Source organism: Meriones unguiculatus, chromosome 4, assembly GCF_030254825.1.
Source record: "Meriones unguiculatus strain TT.TT164.6M chromosome 4, Bangor_MerUng_6.1, whole genome shotgun sequence".
NCBI lineage: Eukaryota > Metazoa > Chordata > Mammalia > Rodentia > Muridae > Meriones > Meriones unguiculatus.
Window position 1 is genome coordinate 96,203,537 of NC_083352.1, and position 15,535 is coordinate 96,219,071.

Here is a 15,535-nt window from a genome sequence, read left to right on the forward strand (position 1 = left end):
TTTTCGAGACAGGGTTTCTCTGTGTAGCCCTGGCTGTCCTGGAACAGGCTCTGTAGACCAGGCTAGCCTCAAACTCACCGAGATCCACCTGCCTCTGCCTCCCAGGTGTGAGCCACCACCAATTGGCTTCTCTTCCTTCTTGAGGCAAGGTCCTCCTGTAGCCCTAGCTTGCCTGGGACTTGTTATGCAGCCCAGGCTGGCCTCAAACTAATAGCAACTCTCCCGATACAGCCTCCAGAGGGCTGGGATTTTAGTAGGGGTGACAGTACCAGGCTCTCTCAGTGCATTTTCACAGAGCTAATACAGCCATGCAGCTACCCCTTGGGTGAAGAGTTGAACAGACCTGGAATTCCACATGCAGACCAGGCTGGTCTCAAACTCACAGAGTTTTGCCAGCCTCTGCCTCTTGAATGCTGCCATTTATGGCACCAAGTCTCCTTTTAGCAGTGGATGGGCCTGGCCCCGGGTCGGACTCAAGGCTTCACGCATGCCAGGCAGGCTCTCCACCATCAACGTCCGACAATTCCGAGATTTTAGTCTTGGCTGCCACCTGCTGTGCTTCAGCACCTTGGGGAAGAGGGACAATCTGGGGAGGGTCAGGAGAGCTGACAGCTGCAGGTGGGAGTCGCCGAAGCCCCGCTTACCCACTCCCTGCCCCTACAGAATTCACCCACGCGGGCCAGGGTGGACTGATTGAGGAGCCCACAGGCGACGAGCTGCCGACCAAAAAGGGGCGGAGGAACCGGTTCAAGTGGGGCCCGGCGTCCCAGCAGATCCTGTTCCAGGCCTACGAGAGGCAGAAGAACCCCAGCAAGGAAGAGCGGGAGACCCTGGTGGAGGAGTGCAACAGGTAGAGGGGCCGGCTGCCGCCAGGGCCGAGCCTGAGTGGGGGAGGGGAAGGCATTTCTGGGTCCTCAGCGGGGCTCACCAGTCCTTCCTTGCTGTCCGTAGAGAGGAGTCAGTTTCTTCCCATTGCTTTGAATCCTCCGCCCACGGGAGCAACACTTCATGGGCCCGTTCACCTCATTTCATGTCCTCTGCAGCCTATGGCTATTTTGTTCACATTATGACTAAGGTCAGAGAGGCCAAGATACTTGCCCAAGGCCACACGTCGGGGCTGGTCCTGTAATCCAGCACCTGGGTAGACCCCATTTCTCAGCCCTGTCCTCCCTCCTCCGAGGCCTGAGGCTCATGGGCGCCATCTTTGCAGGGCAGAGTGCATCCAGAGGGGCGTGTCACCGTCGCAGGCACAGGGGCTGGGCTCCAACCTTGTCACAGAGGTGCGTGTCTACAACTGGTTTGCCAACCGGCGCAAGGAGGAAGCCTTTCGGCACAAGTTGGCCATGGACACATACAACGGGCCTCCACCAGGGCCAGGCCCAGGCCCTGCGCTGCCTGCTCACAGCTCCCCCGGCCTGCCCACACCCACCCTCTCCCCCAGTAAGGTCCATGGTGAGTACTGTGAGGCAGGGAGACTAGAATAGGACGTGAAGAGAATAAGTGGACGGGTAGGAGGGTGGGAGGAGTTTCCCCAGTGGGGACAGCCGCCCCTAAAATGCTCAGCACCCTCCCCTGCCTCACCTGCCCATCCACTCCATTTCCCTCTGCTTTGTTTCCTCCCCATAGGCTCAATTCACACTTTCTACATCCACCTCTCTCCGCTCCACTCTCTCTGCTCACTCCAGCTCACACTGTGCCCTCTGCCCACCTCATTTAGGTGGACCCACACTTGCTCACACCATTCTCCCCACTCTCTAAACCCCAACCGTGCCATGCTGTCCATGCCGCGCTGTCCGTCCCATGCTGTCCACGCCACGCTGTCCGTTCCGTGCTAACCCACCCTATTCAACCTAGCTTGCCTCTGGTCTCTTCCACGCAACACAATCACTTTGGATCCACCAACTCCAACCATTTCAGCTGAACTTGATTGTGTTCAAAGCATAGTTTAATCCAGCCAAGTCCCACTCAAGCCATTCGGTTTGCACAAGCTAATTCCTCAGAATCCAGTTCATTTTGCATGCTATATCCCTTGGTGCCTGGGAATTAGGGCCGGGACCTCGAGCAGTATCTGACTCTCTCTCACCCATGCACACCTGACTGTATGCTGAATCATCTCTAGATGATTTATAATACCTAATGTACCGTGATGTTGACAGTTACACTGTTTGTCTGGGGACTGGTGACACACACACACACACACACACACACACACACGAAAAACCCTACATGTGCTCAGCACAGATGTGAAACAATTGATTGACTCTTGAGGATGTGGCCCTGTGGATAGTAGCCTGCAAAGCTCAATTCAGTTCAGTCTGATTAATTTAATTAAATTTGGGCAATCGCAGTCATTCTGCTCCGCTCAGCTCACTTCCATTTAGTTCTATGAGCCTCGATTCAGCTCAGTCCCATTGTTCTTTCAGTCTTCTGCACAGAGAGGGGAGCTCCAAGCGGTGGGGCACACAGGACCATGCATTAAAAGAGCTGGAAGCAGCTAGCCCAGGAGGAAAGTTGGGGTGCCAGCCAGAGCAAACCAGTCGGCTCCAGTGTGGGGAAGTGTGTGGGACAGGAGAGGACAGGAAAGTGGGGGTACTGAGGCTCCCCAGACATTAGACATTGCTCCCCACCCCAGGTGTGCGCTACGGGCAGTCTGCAACCAGTGAGGCGGCTGAGGTGCCCTCCAGCAGCGGCGGCCCCTTGGTGACGGTGTCTTCGGCATTACACCAGGTGTCCCCCACGGGCCTGGAGCCCAGCAGCAGCCTGCTGAGCACAGAGGCCAAGCTGGTGAGTGAGCAGCCCCACCCCGGGCAGAGACCCCTCCCAGCCCTGTTCCCTGTGGCTGGGAGACAGTGTGGGGACACTCCAGCTCTACTTGGCTTCCCCTCACAGGTCTCAGCCACCGGGGGTCCCCTGCCTCCGGTCAGCACCCTGACAGCACTGCACAGCTTGGAGCAGACGTCTCCAGGTCTCAACCAGCAGCCGCAGAACCTCATCATGGCCTCGCTGCCTGGGGTCATGACCATTGGGCCTGGAGAGCCCGCCTCCCTGGGTCCCACGTTCACTAACACAGGCGCTTCCACCCTGGTCATTGGTGAGTGGGTGGGGGTGGGGGGCACCTGTGCCCTCTTCAGAGTTTGGGATCTGGAAGGAGCCTCTGGGACTCAGAGAACACCCACTCTCTGAGAGCCTGTGGCTAGGCATCCATGATGCCAGGGAACCAAACCAAACCAGGAAGCACCATGTAGAAATTATATTGAAATCGAAGTCTGAGAAGACAGTAGGAAAACAGCAGGGGAAGGGTTTGTGTGTGTGATGTTTTCTTCTTTATTTTTGCTCCTTTTTTTTTTTTTGAGACAGGGTTTCTCTGTGTAGCCTTGGCTATCCTAGACTCTCTTTCTAGACCAGGCTAGCCTTGAACTCACAGAGATCTACCTGCCTCTGCTGCCTGAGTATTTTTAAGTCATAATTTCCCTTTTTTGCTGTTAAAGAGTTTACTATTTTTAATGCATATGAGTGCTTTCTTTGCATGTACACCCGCATGCCAGAAGATGACATCAGATCACATTATGGATGGTTGTGAGCCATCAGGTGGGAATTGAACTCAGGACCACTGGAATTGCAGCCAGTGCTCTTAGCCACTGACCTATCTCTCTAGCCCATGTGTGTTCTAGGTTTGGGGCGTTTTTATTTATTTACTTATTTTAAGTCTCAAACCCTTTATATGCAGGAACTTTGCTCAGTGTGTGAAACATAGGGAGCAGAGAGCTAAGCTTCACCCCTGGCGCAAACCCCCAGGGCGGCAGGGCGCCCAGCCTGACGACCTCTAATCCACTCACGGCCCAACCTTCCCACCAGGCCACACACAAAGCTGACGACCTGGAGAATGACTTTTCATGGCCACTAAATTTGTCTTACTCCGGGGCTGTTTCTCAGCCCCTCCCCTCCCTCTTCTAACCCACAGGCTCTGAGAAGAAGGAATAGTGTCCCTCAGGGTCTGCGTTGGGTCCAGAGAGGACACGGGGCGGCGGGTGGGAGGCCTGGCTGAATCCCGCCCTGTCGCGCACAGGTCTGGCGTCCACTCAGGCACAGAGTGTGCCGGTCATCAACAGCATGGGCAGCAGCCTGACCACCCTGCAGCCAGTCCAGTTCTCTCAGCCACTGCACCCCTCCTACCAGCAGCCTCTCATGCCCCCCGTGCAGAGCCACGTGGCCCAGAGCCCCTTCATGGCCACCATGGCCCAGCTGCAGAGCCCGCACGGTGCGTACCCCTCACGCCGGCCTGGGAGAGACGGGCTAGGGGCGGGACCTGGGTAGGCACCAGCCAGGGCAGGTGCTGGGGTCTGCTTACGTGTGATGCAGGCTGCCTGTGGAGCTCCTGTGAACGTTTCGGTGTGTGCTGGCGTCCGCTGGTCATGCTCCCAGCTTTGCCTAGGTGTGGAAGCAGCCTCTCCTCTGAAACCCTTGAGGCCGTGAACACTTCCGTTTATGAGAGAGGTGGTGTGTGGGTAGATGACTGGGACGTATTACTCCCAGGCCAGCTTGGGCAGCGCCTGTCCACACAGCACTGTTATTTCTGCAGCAAAATGTGGGAGCTACATGAAGCGGACTGAAGACTCATGCGGGCTGGGGCTGGGGGAGATAGCTCAACCGGGCAGGGCCCCAGTCCCATCCTTCAGAAGCCAGTGGGGGCGGGGGTGGCCTGGTGGGCACTTCCTGTGGCCACAGAGCCCAGACATGATCGCTGGGGCTGTGCCAGCCAGTCTAGCCTCCTGAGCTCCAGGCAGGTGAAAGGGATTTCTCCAAAGTCATGGTGGGTGGTACGTGAGGAACAACAGCTGAGGTTCTACTGGCCTCACATGCCTTCATGTGTACAGACACACACGCATGCATGTACACACATGCACGCACACGCACCTAGCCTCACACCAGATCTGCATCAGCTGGCCACAGAATGGGCCATGGGGACCTTATGCCAAGTTCTGGGTTCAGATCTTTTGCACTTCGGCAGGGAGACAGGGGCTATCGACTTGAGGACCAGCGTGAGGCTGGCAGCGTGTGTCTCTCTGGGTGTGGGCGCCCCGCTCTTAGCTGAGTTGCTGGGAGGGCGTGCTGTTGCTGTGTGAGGGCTTCGGCGAGTGCCCAGGCCTCTCGGAGAAACTAGAGGTGAAACTCTGAGGCACATGTTGGAGGCATCCTGGACGCAGAGGCATTGCCTCTGCCCTGCTCACCCAGATGGAGACCACCAGCCTTTCCTGCTGAGGCCTGCATCTGGTATGGCGGCGCACCCCGCAGTGAGCCCGCTTGCCTCTGTGGTCCCTTTGCTAAGCTCAACATGCTGAGCTTAGTACTGAAGAGTACCTGCACCTGGTCCAGCAGCACCGCCTGTACTTAGTACAGCGGTGTCCGTGCCTGCCACATTACCTGGACGTGGCACAGGGCGCGGTGCCTCTGCTGCCCGTTGGCTTAGACAGCTGGGGCTGTATTCTTCCTGGGGCAGTGGGGGGAAACTGACGCAAAAAGTTCAATACACAGAAGGAGCTAGAGTTGGTGCGGGGCAGGCCCCTGGCTGCTCCCTGTTCCGTTCACCTTAGCTGAGCAGGCCCCTGGAATGGGGGAAGCTATGGGGTCCATCTCTCCCACCTGGTCCCCGAGCGCTGCCCCACGCCCACTGCTCATCGGGTACTCAGTCTTGAGGCTCTCGGGGAAGGGACCAGGGAGCCTATCTGTCTGCACCTTCTCCTCACAGCGCTGTACAGCCACAAGCCGGAGGTGGCCCAGTACACGCACACAAGCCTGCTTCCACAGACGATGCTGATCACAGACACCAACCTCAGCACCCTCGCGAGCCTCACACCCACCAAGCAGGTAAGGCCCTGCCTGCTGAAGCCCCGCCCCTCCCACGAAGCCCCGCCTCTCTTCAACTTCACCCCTTCCCCAGCTCCATGCTTCAGTGGCTGGGCTCAGTGGGTTACTCTGATTCCCTAGGTCTTCACCTCTGACACGGAGGCCTCCAGTGAGCCTGGGCTTCACGAGCCATCGTCTCCAGCCACCACCATCCACATCCCCAGCCAGGACCCATCGAGCATCCAGCACCTGCAGCCTACCCACCGGCTCAGCACCAGCCCTACAGGTGAGCCGTTTGGGGGTCTCCCAGCAGGATGTGAGGTGATGTGTACTACGGAGCAGAGCAAACGGGAGGTGCTTCCTGCCTGCTGAATGGGTGCCTGTAGCGTGCCAAGCAGCGTATACAGTTGTTTGGGATCAAAGTTAAAGGCACAGCTCCATGACGGAGGACAGGTTAAACATTCAAAAGATGCAGGAGCGGAATGGAGAGCCGGAAGTGATGCGCCAGTGTGTGGGTTTGGTTGGTCTCAGGCCTGTGTGTGTGTGTTCTGCATGTGAGTGTACAGGGGTATATACACATGCATGTACATGCAGAGGCCGGGGAGGATGTTTTGTCTTTCTCCGTAGCGATCTGTCTTCTTCCCTTGGGTCGGGGTTTCTCACTGAACTGAAAGCTCACCATTTTGTCTGGGCGGGCTGGCCAGTGAGCTCCCGGGCTAGTGAGCTCTGGGGATCTGCCAGCTTCTATCCCCCAGCACGAGGGCTGCAGGCTACATGCGAGTGCAGACTTTTTACACTAGTGCTGGGGATTCGACCTCGGTGCCCTTTTAAAAGAGTTAAAATTATTTTAACAGTGTTTTGTGTTGTGGCTGTGTGTGTGATGTGCCTGTGATATGTGTGTAGAGGTCAGAGGTCAACCGATTTTCAGGAGTTGGTTCTCTCCTTCCAGCGGGGGCTCAAGGACTGAGCTGAGGTTATCTCAGTTGGTAGCTGACGTCTTCACCTGCTCAATCTCCTCACCCGCCCTGAAGTACCCCTACCCACCATGCCATCTCCTCAGTGCTCAGGGCCAGCATTAAAAGCTCAGCTTCCACCTACAAGTCTGCCTCTCTGGCCTCATCTGGGAAACTGGAAGGGCTCATGGGTTTGCATCACAATGGCTGTGACCTCCTCAGTCCCTGTCCCACTCCGCCTACTCAGTTTACAGCCTATATCATGGAGTGAGGCTGCTGGGCTCTGGGGTGCTCTCTGCTCCCAGTTTGGGGACTTCCGGAAACCTGGTCTCCTATGGAGCCTCAGATCCCACATTTGGCCCTTGTGGCTGTAACGGCAGTTACTGAACACACTTGCTGTCTCCTTGTCCGGATGGGCAACTGCACAGTCTAGAGGTGAGGGACCACTCCACCTCCCACAGCTGTGGTGGCAGACAGGTCACCAGGTCAGCCCCAGAGCTCGTCTCTTTGCCACATGAGCAGTTAGGGGTCTCTGGAGACAGTGTCAATAGCAGTCAAGTGTCCAGGGAGATTCCTGATGGGACTGACAGGCACAGCTGTGGGACTTGCACATCTGTCCAGCAGACCAGCAGCAGCTGGGACGCAGGTGGGAGTAAACCAGTCTCCTCAACGAATTCCTTCTCTAGGAAACTTCAGTTTTCTCTCCAGTTTAGGGCTTCTGATTAGTTGTAGCTCACCCACACAGTAACTTCTTTTACCATGAGCCACTTCACTGTTAACCACGTCTCCAAAATACCCTCTGAGGAGCTGTATACAAGCAGAAGCAGGAGGCCCTGGGTTCACTCCCCAGTAACACAAAAACAGCCATGTTAGTGTCTGACTCAGCCCAGGAGAGCAAGAACCCGAGTTCAGGGGCTCCCTATAGGCTGAGGGCAGAGGGATGCCAGGTTCCTAGACTCTTTTGAGGCCCCACCTTCTCCCTCCGGAGCATCCCTGGGGATGAGTGGGTCAGAGGGGACTTGGCTGACAGCCAGTGACATCATTTGCTTCTGCAGTGTCCTCCAGCAGCCTGGTGCTGTACCAGAGCTCCGACTCCACTAATGGGCACAGCCACCTGCTGCCGTCCAACCATGGTGTCATCGAGACTTTTATCTCCACCCAGATGGCCTCTTCCTCCCAGTAACCATGGTGACTGCCTCCCAGGAGCTGGGTCCCCAGAGGAAGCACTGCCTGCACGGGGTGAGGAGGGCCACAGCCATGCTGCCTGGAGGACATCTGAGCCTGGAGGACATCTGAGTCTGCCATGTGTCCCCTGACACAGGCTGCTGGCCTTCCCAGAAGTCTATGCCTTCACCCCATGGCTGCTCCTCCAGTTCCAGGGATAGCCCTGAGGCGTTTCAGCCTGAAAAGGAAGCCACAAAGAGCTGGAGGAGAGCCCGGTCAGGGCAGTATTTTGGAAGACTCCCTGCTGCTTTGAATCGAAAACTTGACACTTGGAACAGAAGGGGGAGACCTGTGATGCCGGCACCCTCCAGTAGAGCCTGTGACCCCAAAGGATCTCTCTGTGCTCAGCTCTGAGGCTCTAGACTGACTCTGCTGCCTTTTGTCTCCTGTGCATCACAGGTCATCCCACCTGGGGCCATCTCCTTCCAGCCAGAGATCCACATGCCTGTTTGTGGCTTTCCCTCCTTACCACAAAGGGGCATTTCCCAAGTGCCTGTTCTTCAAGGCTTGGGAGCTGAGGGGAGCCATGCAGGGCTCTCCTAGGCTTTCCCTGAGCTAGCCCTCTCCAGCCCCTGGATCTCATTTGCAGGCTATTTGCTCCCATGACTGTCTTCTGATGCCAGATTGGTCACTTGCCTCCACTAGAAAGGCCACTTCAGGGCTAAGGTCACACACACCCTAATGTTCCTTAGGGTGCATGACTCATGCCAAGGCTATGTCATGGGCCATCAGCTCCTCTGGCTTTAGGGCCCTGACAAGACTTCCTTCCTTGTGTGAGGGAAACCAGCAGAACTCAGAAAGCAAGGTCTGGGCAATGTCTAGTGGAGAGCATGCTGCAGAAATGAGCCACCTACGTGGCCTGTGGCTGGCAGCCACTCTGAAGAGTCCAAGGTGCAGCTGTGAGAAGCAGAGCACACGTGACTTCATCTCCTTGTGCCTTCTGCAGAGAACCAGGCCCTCAGTGGGATCCTTGTCAGGGACTAAGGCCTGGAGCCAGTGTCCCCTGCAGCTTACACCCAGCTATGGGTGAGAATATACATTTATTTAACTTTTAGTAAAGCCAGTAAAAAGCGCATGGGAGCTTCCTGACTGTCCATCAGTGGCCAGGAGGGAAGGCAGAGGGAAGCCGGCACAGGCTTCACACGCATGTGAAGACACATGTTCACATGCCTGTTTTTTTCTAACTGGAAACCAGACCACCTGAATTTGTGTGCCCTCCTTGCAGAAGACTCACGGCAAGAGACCTGGCGCACACGTGGCGTCATTTTCTGGAGTCTTGAGGCTGGGCGAAGAAGCAGATCTGGGGGTGTGGGTGGAAGGATCCCACATGTGGTTTGTATTTAAGATGTCCCCTTAACATTCCACACTGAGGATGCGGCTCAGCGGTAGAACGCTCGACTAGGAAGTGTGAGGCCATAGGTCTGATCCCCAGCACTCAAACAATAGCACAGCACCGATGGCTCATTCTTGTAACCCTACCACATAGGAGGCAAGACAGGAAGCTGGCCAGTTTGGAGTTAGAGACTCTTTCAGACAAACAATAAACAAAAAAGATCGGTACTGACCAGGGATAGTACCCAGTCTACATCTGGGGTCACCTGATAATTTAATTTCCTTTTTCTCTTTGATGGTGGGAGGCAAAACTTGGGGCCTTGTACCCAAGCCTGCACCCACCATTAAGTAGGCCCTCAGCACTCTGGCACCCGGTTTTCAGGGAATGAACTGACTTAGACATGTTATTATGGATAGCTTAGTAACAAATCTGGGGGAAAAAAGGTGGGGAATAGCTTTCCTTCTATTCCACACAATGTTATGTCTGTAGGCTGGGGGAGAGGCACAAAAGTTTTTCTGGGCCTCAGTAGCTTGGAGTCTTCTCCCCCTCATTCTTAAAGACCATAGTCACAATGGGCTTGGCAGGTTGGGGGAGATGGAAGCTCTGAGATTTGGTCTCAAAAGCTGAAAGAGCTGTTCTTCCTGAGGTGATGGAAGGCTCTGGAACCACAAGTCCATCCAGCCTTGCTCAGGCTTCTCCCCACACACCCGCTTTTCTGCGTGGACTCTTGAGCAAGCCCAGCTGAAGTCATCTGTGGGCAGAGTCAATGCTGGAACCTGGGGGGAGTGTGGCTTGGCTCTGCCTTGACCCCACAGGTGCTTCATCCTCAGAGCTAGTAGCCATGGTACCTATAGCCTGGGGTCAATTCTCAGGCTCAGCCACTGCACACTCTGCTGGTGGGCTAGGGGAAGCCGCTTTGGCTTTCTTGGCCTTTTTCTTCCTTTTCTTCTTCTTGGTCCCCAGTGTCACCGGGTCCCCGTTGATGCTGCCTGCTTCCTTTCCCTGTTTTAGGCCTGTGGCTCCAGCCAAGTCAATGTCAGCTTCCTCCTGGGCTTTCTTTTTCAGCTTCTTCTTCTTCTTGGCCTCCTTCTCCACCTTGACAGGGCAGTGTATGGCTGACTCCTGGAGAATATCTGATGCAGACACAGCCGCCTCCCGGCAGCGCTGCCATTCCTCGCCACTGTCCTCACTGCTGCTGGGGACAGGAGTCAGGTTAGCTGGCATCTAGATGGGCCTCGGTGCTGCGGTGGCAGCCAAGTAGCTCAGACTTAGAGGAGAGGCAGACTCGGGCTCCAAGGTCAGCTTTGCTGCTTTTTGGTCACGTGACTGCATCAAGTACCTGAACTCTCTGACCCTTGGTACTCTAATCTACAAGGAGGACCCCGACAGTGCCCAAACCTCACAGAGCTTCTCAGAGGAAAGGATGATAAAGGGAGGAACCTGGCCCAAGATGGCTGCTGGTGAAGACTAGCCCCCCAGGAGGACCCTGCTCACTTCCTGCTGGGGCATACTTCGTACTGTTACCCAATCGGTCTCTCCCTTTGGTGTGGACCTGATTGGGGCTGCCTCGCTATTCCACGGGCTCAGCCAGGAGAGGCAAGGAGAGGTTGTGGGCTCTCACCTGGAGCTGGGGGGCTGGCGCTTCCGGTGGGGTCTCGGAGAAGCTTCCTTCTCGTGGCCTCCGGGGATGGATGTGAAGAAGAGGCGGAAGCCTAAGAACCACAGGAACAGAGTCAGAGTCAGCTGTTGGTAGAGCAGAGGCAGACCCTGGTGCTGAGGCTGCAGCCTGTCCTGAGGGACTCCCAGTCTAGTGACAAGGGCTCAGACATGTCTTCTGTGTGAGTGTGAGAGAGAAAGCCAGAGGGTGGGAGGCTGGAGGGGCACTCGCTGACTGCCACATTTAGATGGCAAGTTTCAGGGGCTTCTGGTGAACTTTGTTTGTTTTCAGACAGTGCCACGCTATGTAGATATGTAGACCAGGCTGGCCTTTAACTCACAGAGATCCACCTGCCTCTGCCTCAAGAGCAGGAATTAAAAGCGTGTGCCACCCCACGTAACCTTCAGAGGCTTCTAGAAGTCAGCAGTTGAGTCTCTTGCCTGCATCAGCCTCCAACAAGGCCACGGGACAGAATCAGACAGGGTGAGTGGGAAAGACTGGAATAAGAAGGCATAGTGCTTCTCTGTGTACGAGGACAAGTGGGGGTTCTCAGAGCTAGCTCATTCTGGAAATGGGGTGCCATAATGCCTGCCTTAGAGTGCAGGGACAGCAGATGCACAAAGAAACCTGTGCCGCTGCTGGCCCTGAGATGCTGCGGATGCGGGGCACATGGTGACACCTCCCTATGGCAGCTGCTATCAGCACTTTTAAGGACTCACCATCCTCCTCGCCTGCCGCCTGCTGCACCTCTTCCTCTCGTGGCTTCTTCCATACTTCTGAGATGGCGATGGAGCTGAGGGAGAGGAGTGTCACACTCAGGATAACATTTAGGGTAACACCAAAAGTACCTTTTGTCTTTTTATTTCTTTTCTTTCTCTCTCTCTCTCTCTCTCTCTATTTTTTTTTCCCCTGGTTTGGGGCACAATGGTTGTAATCCCAGAATTGTGAGGCTGAGGCAAAAGGATCATGAGATAAAGTGCACTGCTCACCTGTCCAGCAGCGCGCCCAGCTTCTTGGCCACATGGGCTCGGAACTCAGGAGTAGTCTGAAGCTCGTTGCCATCTTCGTCGTGCTGGTTCACCTCACGCCTGTAACACACACACAAGGTTGTCACTTAGAAGCTGCCCTCAAGGGAGGGACTGCTTGTTTTGTTCCCTCTGACACCCTGTGGTCTGACCTAGCATCTGGCACGCACAGGGGATATTTGTTCACTGACTCAAAGAAGCGTCTATGCAGAACACACAGTACCTGCGGCTTGGCTGGGAGGCTGGTGCTTGTTTCCCCGCAGCACCTGTGGAGCAATAAGAATGCGGTGCTTAACAGTGAGTGACAGTGGCTGCGTATGTAAGTGACCTGCATGTGTAACTCAAGGACAGTCCCCCATTTCCATTTGAAAGGTGACCATTATCCCCATTCTGCAAAAACAGCTAAAGTCAAAGACATGTAAAATAATTTAGACTAGAGTCTAAAACCCAATTTTTTTCGAAATGAGGTTTTGTTGTAGTTCAGGCTAGCCTTGAGTTCACGAGTGACCAACAGCTGATATGACAGGAGGTGGAAAGAGGGTACAGGTCATTTGGCTCCAGAGGCCCAGTTAATGTTTACCAGGCAAGCCCAAGTGCAATCTGTCTACGGTTTACTGAGTGCTTGTGCCGGGCTGTACATGTGGGAGAACTGATGACTGGGGATGCTGAGGGCGGTGGAGTCCACTGAACAAATGCTGAATACCCTACCTGCTGGACAACTTAGACAGATGAAGGTGTCCTCTGAGGACTTGTGTTCTTGGTGAAAGCAGATGCTAAGTGACACTTTAATGCAATATAAAACTGGGTAATAGTAATAGCGTATAAAAACCATAAAACAAAGGAGAGGTGAGGAGCACAGTGTAGGGGTCTCTTCCTCCAAAGGCGGAAAGGGAGGCTTTGTAAGATTGTTGGGCAGGTATCTGAGAGACATGAAGGGGTGGATCAAGTGGGCACCTGGGAGAGTCTTCAGGCACCGGGAAGGAAGTCTGCCAAGGCAGGAACCTGTGGTACCGAGAGCTAGCTAGACGCCAGCGTGGCTAGGAGAGGAGTAGAGAGAGAGACTTTTTTTGTGGGGGCTAGATTACTCAGACTGCCCAGGAGGCCAATGTGAAGACCTGGGCCTCCAGTGATACAAACTGGCTCAGGTTTTTATAGAGTATCTCAGGCCACTGGACAGAACAAGACCGAAGAGGCCAAGGGCAGACAGGGGCTCTGTTCACATGACTGAGGAGTCTGAGGATGTGACAGGCTAGCTGTTATACAGGTGAGATGCTGAAAGATGGCTCTGATGGCTCCCAGAATGACGTACAGCGGGGAGCATTAAGCCCAGGGTCACCAATGTGCTGATGCCTTTATGTATGCGCAGCGGGCCTGCCTGAGACACTGCTCTGCCAGTGTGCTCTCAAATGCCTGCTTCCCCTGGAGGTGGGTGTGTGGGAGACGGACATCTGTCTTTTCAAGGGCAAAAGTCATGAGGAGTTGCTCCCATTACGAGTACAGAGAGATGGACAGGTCCTCCCCCAAAACAGAAACAGTGTCAAACTCTAGGCCCAGGGTGAGCCATTTAACTCGCAACGCTTTTGTTTCTTACATCTATAACATGAGGTGATTACCTTTCAGGGATGACAAGATTATTCACCAGGCACTTGCCACTCAGCCTACCAACTTCAGTCTGATCCCCAGGACCCACATGATAGGAGACAAGTGACTTCTGACCTCCATATGTGTACTGTAGCATGTGTGTGCATATGCATACTTGTACATACACACAATAAAATATAATAAAAATTTTAAAGATCACTTTTTAAACCAGGCTTGGCAGCACACATCTTTAATCCCAGTACTCAGGAGGCAGAGCCAGGTGGATCTCTGTGAGTTTAAGGCCAAACTGGTCTACAGAGTGAGTTCCAGGCCTACATAGAGAGACCCTGTCTCAAACAAATAAAATCACCTTTCATAGTTACTGTTATATTTTTGTTTTCATGTCTATTCCCTTCGTAGAGTTGAAATGATAATATTGTTGTTGTGTGTCTAAAGTCCTAGGACAAGTTTTGGGAGTCAATTCTCTCTTTCCACCATGGGTTCTGGGAATCCAGTTCCCAGGCTTGTGTGGCAATTGCTGAGCTGTCTCACTGATCTAGAGATGGCTCTAAACATTACAGGAACTTTGAAGTAGAGAAGAATATAAATGACTTCTTACCAACATTGTACTGTAAATAAAATACTTCAATACATCTGTAAAAAAAACTGTAATGGAGCCAGGCAGTGGTGGTGTACGCCTTTGATCCCAGCATTTGGGAGCCAGAAGCTGGTGGATGTCTATGAGTTCGAGATCAGCCTGATCTACAGAGCCAACTCCAGGACAGCCAAGGCTATACAGAGAAACCACTTTCGAAAAAACAAAAGACATAACAATATGGTGACAGCTGCTGAATAAAAGCTGCAGGTTTTGTCAATTGTGGCTTGTTGCTCACATGCATGAAGACAAATTACGTTAAATTTCACTTAGGAATTAATGAAAGTAAAATGCAGTATTCTTTCTATTCCACATAATAGGAACTGTTGGATTTTCTAACCATGATAAGAATCCCTATACTGGCAGATTTTGGATTCATTTCCAGTTTGCTAGGGAATCTCGGTTAGATATACTCACTGGTGACCTCAGTCAGAGTGGGACAGCATGTGGGGGCCGGGAAAGGCAGAATTCTGATAATACAGGACAGGGTGCAGCTCGGTCATCTCAGGTGGCTGGCTACCTTCCCAGAGGGTGGCAACGAGGACGCACGGAGGAAAGCGCCGTCAGGAGACACTCAGGTGCCTCAGCCGCCTCCGCTGGAATAAAGGAATCACCCTCCGCCCTCGGTGTGAATCTGATCCCCAAGTGGTCTCAGAAGCTTTCTGAAGAAAACGCCTCGAAGACGTGAAGTCGCGGAGGCTGCTCCTCCACCATGCATCCTTTTCAGGCCCCAGGAGAGGAACCCGGCCCTTCGGGCAGCCGCCTACCGGCTCTGGGTTTCTCCGCTTCCAGCGGGCGCTGCTCCAGCCCCCAGGCGGGCGTCGCCGCCTCGCGGCACCGCGCCAGCTCCTCGGCATCACTGTTGCTGCTGCTGCTGCTCTCCGAATCGCTCATGGTACCGCTGGGCGCCACCATCTTGAGATGCTGCAAAGGATTATGGGGAAAGCGTCCATTTTTGATTTGTCCTTCCCTTTCACATGACCCACGCCAGAGCATCATGGGGGTTGTAGTTCTCAGACTACCATTGGCGGGGACCCGTACTGAAAGATGAGCTCTAGAAGGGTCCAAGGCACCACCACCTTCTCCAATCGTCTTTTTCCTTTTTCCTTTCCTTCTTTCCTTTCCTTTCCTTTCCTTTCCTTTCCTTTCCTTTCCTTTCCTTTCCTTTCCTTTCCTTTCCTTTTTCCTTTTTCCTTTTTCCTTTTTCCTTTTTCCTTTTTCCTTTTTCCTTTTTCCTTTTTCCTTTTCCTTTTCCTTTTCCTT

General features: G+C 54.0%; 2 protein-coding genes across 5 annotated transcripts in view; one reads left to right on the plus strand and one right to left on the minus strand.

Moving 5' to 3' along the window:
- Nucleotides 1-9,606, plus strand: part of Hnf1a (HNF1 homeobox A) — a 20,089-nt gene extending 10,483 nt beyond the window's left edge. Inside the window, exons 3-10 of one of the 3 annotated variants that reach the window (XM_021631806.2) lie at nucleotides 664-850; nucleotides 1,211-1,452; nucleotides 2,633-2,784; nucleotides 2,890-3,091; nucleotides 4,067-4,258; nucleotides 5,747-5,865; nucleotides 5,986-6,130; nucleotides 7,853-9,606. In XM_021631806.2, coding sequence (XP_021487481.1) covers nucleotides 664-850; nucleotides 1,211-1,452; nucleotides 2,633-2,784; nucleotides 2,890-3,091; nucleotides 4,067-4,258; nucleotides 5,747-5,865; nucleotides 5,986-6,130; nucleotides 7,853-7,980 — 1,367 coding nt within the window. In that variant the 3' untranslated portion in view covers nucleotides 7,981-9,606. Of the gene's footprint in view, nucleotides 1-663; nucleotides 851-1,210; nucleotides 1,453-2,632; nucleotides 2,785-2,889; nucleotides 3,092-4,066; nucleotides 4,259-5,746; nucleotides 5,866-5,985; nucleotides 6,131-6,793; nucleotides 6,945-7,852 lie in introns of those variants that run through there. The other 2 variants (XM_060382565.1, XM_060382566.1) reach the window with 2 other exon arrangements.
- On the minus strand, nucleotides 9,576-15,233 carry C4H12orf43 (chromosome 4 C12orf43 homolog). Of its 2 annotated transcripts, none has more exons than XM_021631808.2 (6): nucleotides 15,040-15,233; nucleotides 12,260-12,302; nucleotides 12,001-12,099; nucleotides 11,731-11,804; nucleotides 10,976-11,066; nucleotides 9,576-10,549 (listed from the first exon to the last, which is right to left on the minus strand). In XM_021631808.2, the coding sequence occupies exons 1-6, from the start codon at nucleotides 15,185-15,187 to the stop codon at nucleotides 10,216-10,218; spliced, it is 789 nt and encodes a 262-aa protein (XP_021487483.1). In that variant the 5' UTR covers nucleotides 15,188-15,233; the 3' UTR covers nucleotides 9,576-10,215. The 2 variants fall into 2 exon arrangements, with proteins under 2 accessions (XP_021487483.1, XP_021487484.1); XM_021631809.2 differs by having other exon boundaries at nucleotides 9,576-10,546; nucleotides 15,040-15,232.
- Between the last annotated feature and the right edge of the window lie 302 nt (nucleotides 15,234-15,535).

Excerpts from the sequence above, each read along its gene's own strand:
- C4H12orf43 (XM_021631808.2), bottom strand. The coding sequence starts at position 15,187 with ATGGTGGCGCCCAGCGGTACCATGAGCGATTCGGAGAGCAGCAGCAGC. Across the intron at positions 12,303-15,039 it reads AGCGGAGAAACCCAGAGCCG|GTGCTGCGGGGAAACAAGCA; the intron begins GTAGGCGGCTGC and ends ATTGCTCCACAG. Across the intron at positions 11,067-11,730 it reads GGCGGCAGGCGAGGAGGATG|GCTTCCGCCTCTTCTTCACA; the intron begins GTGAGTCCTTAA and ends TGTGGTTCTTAG.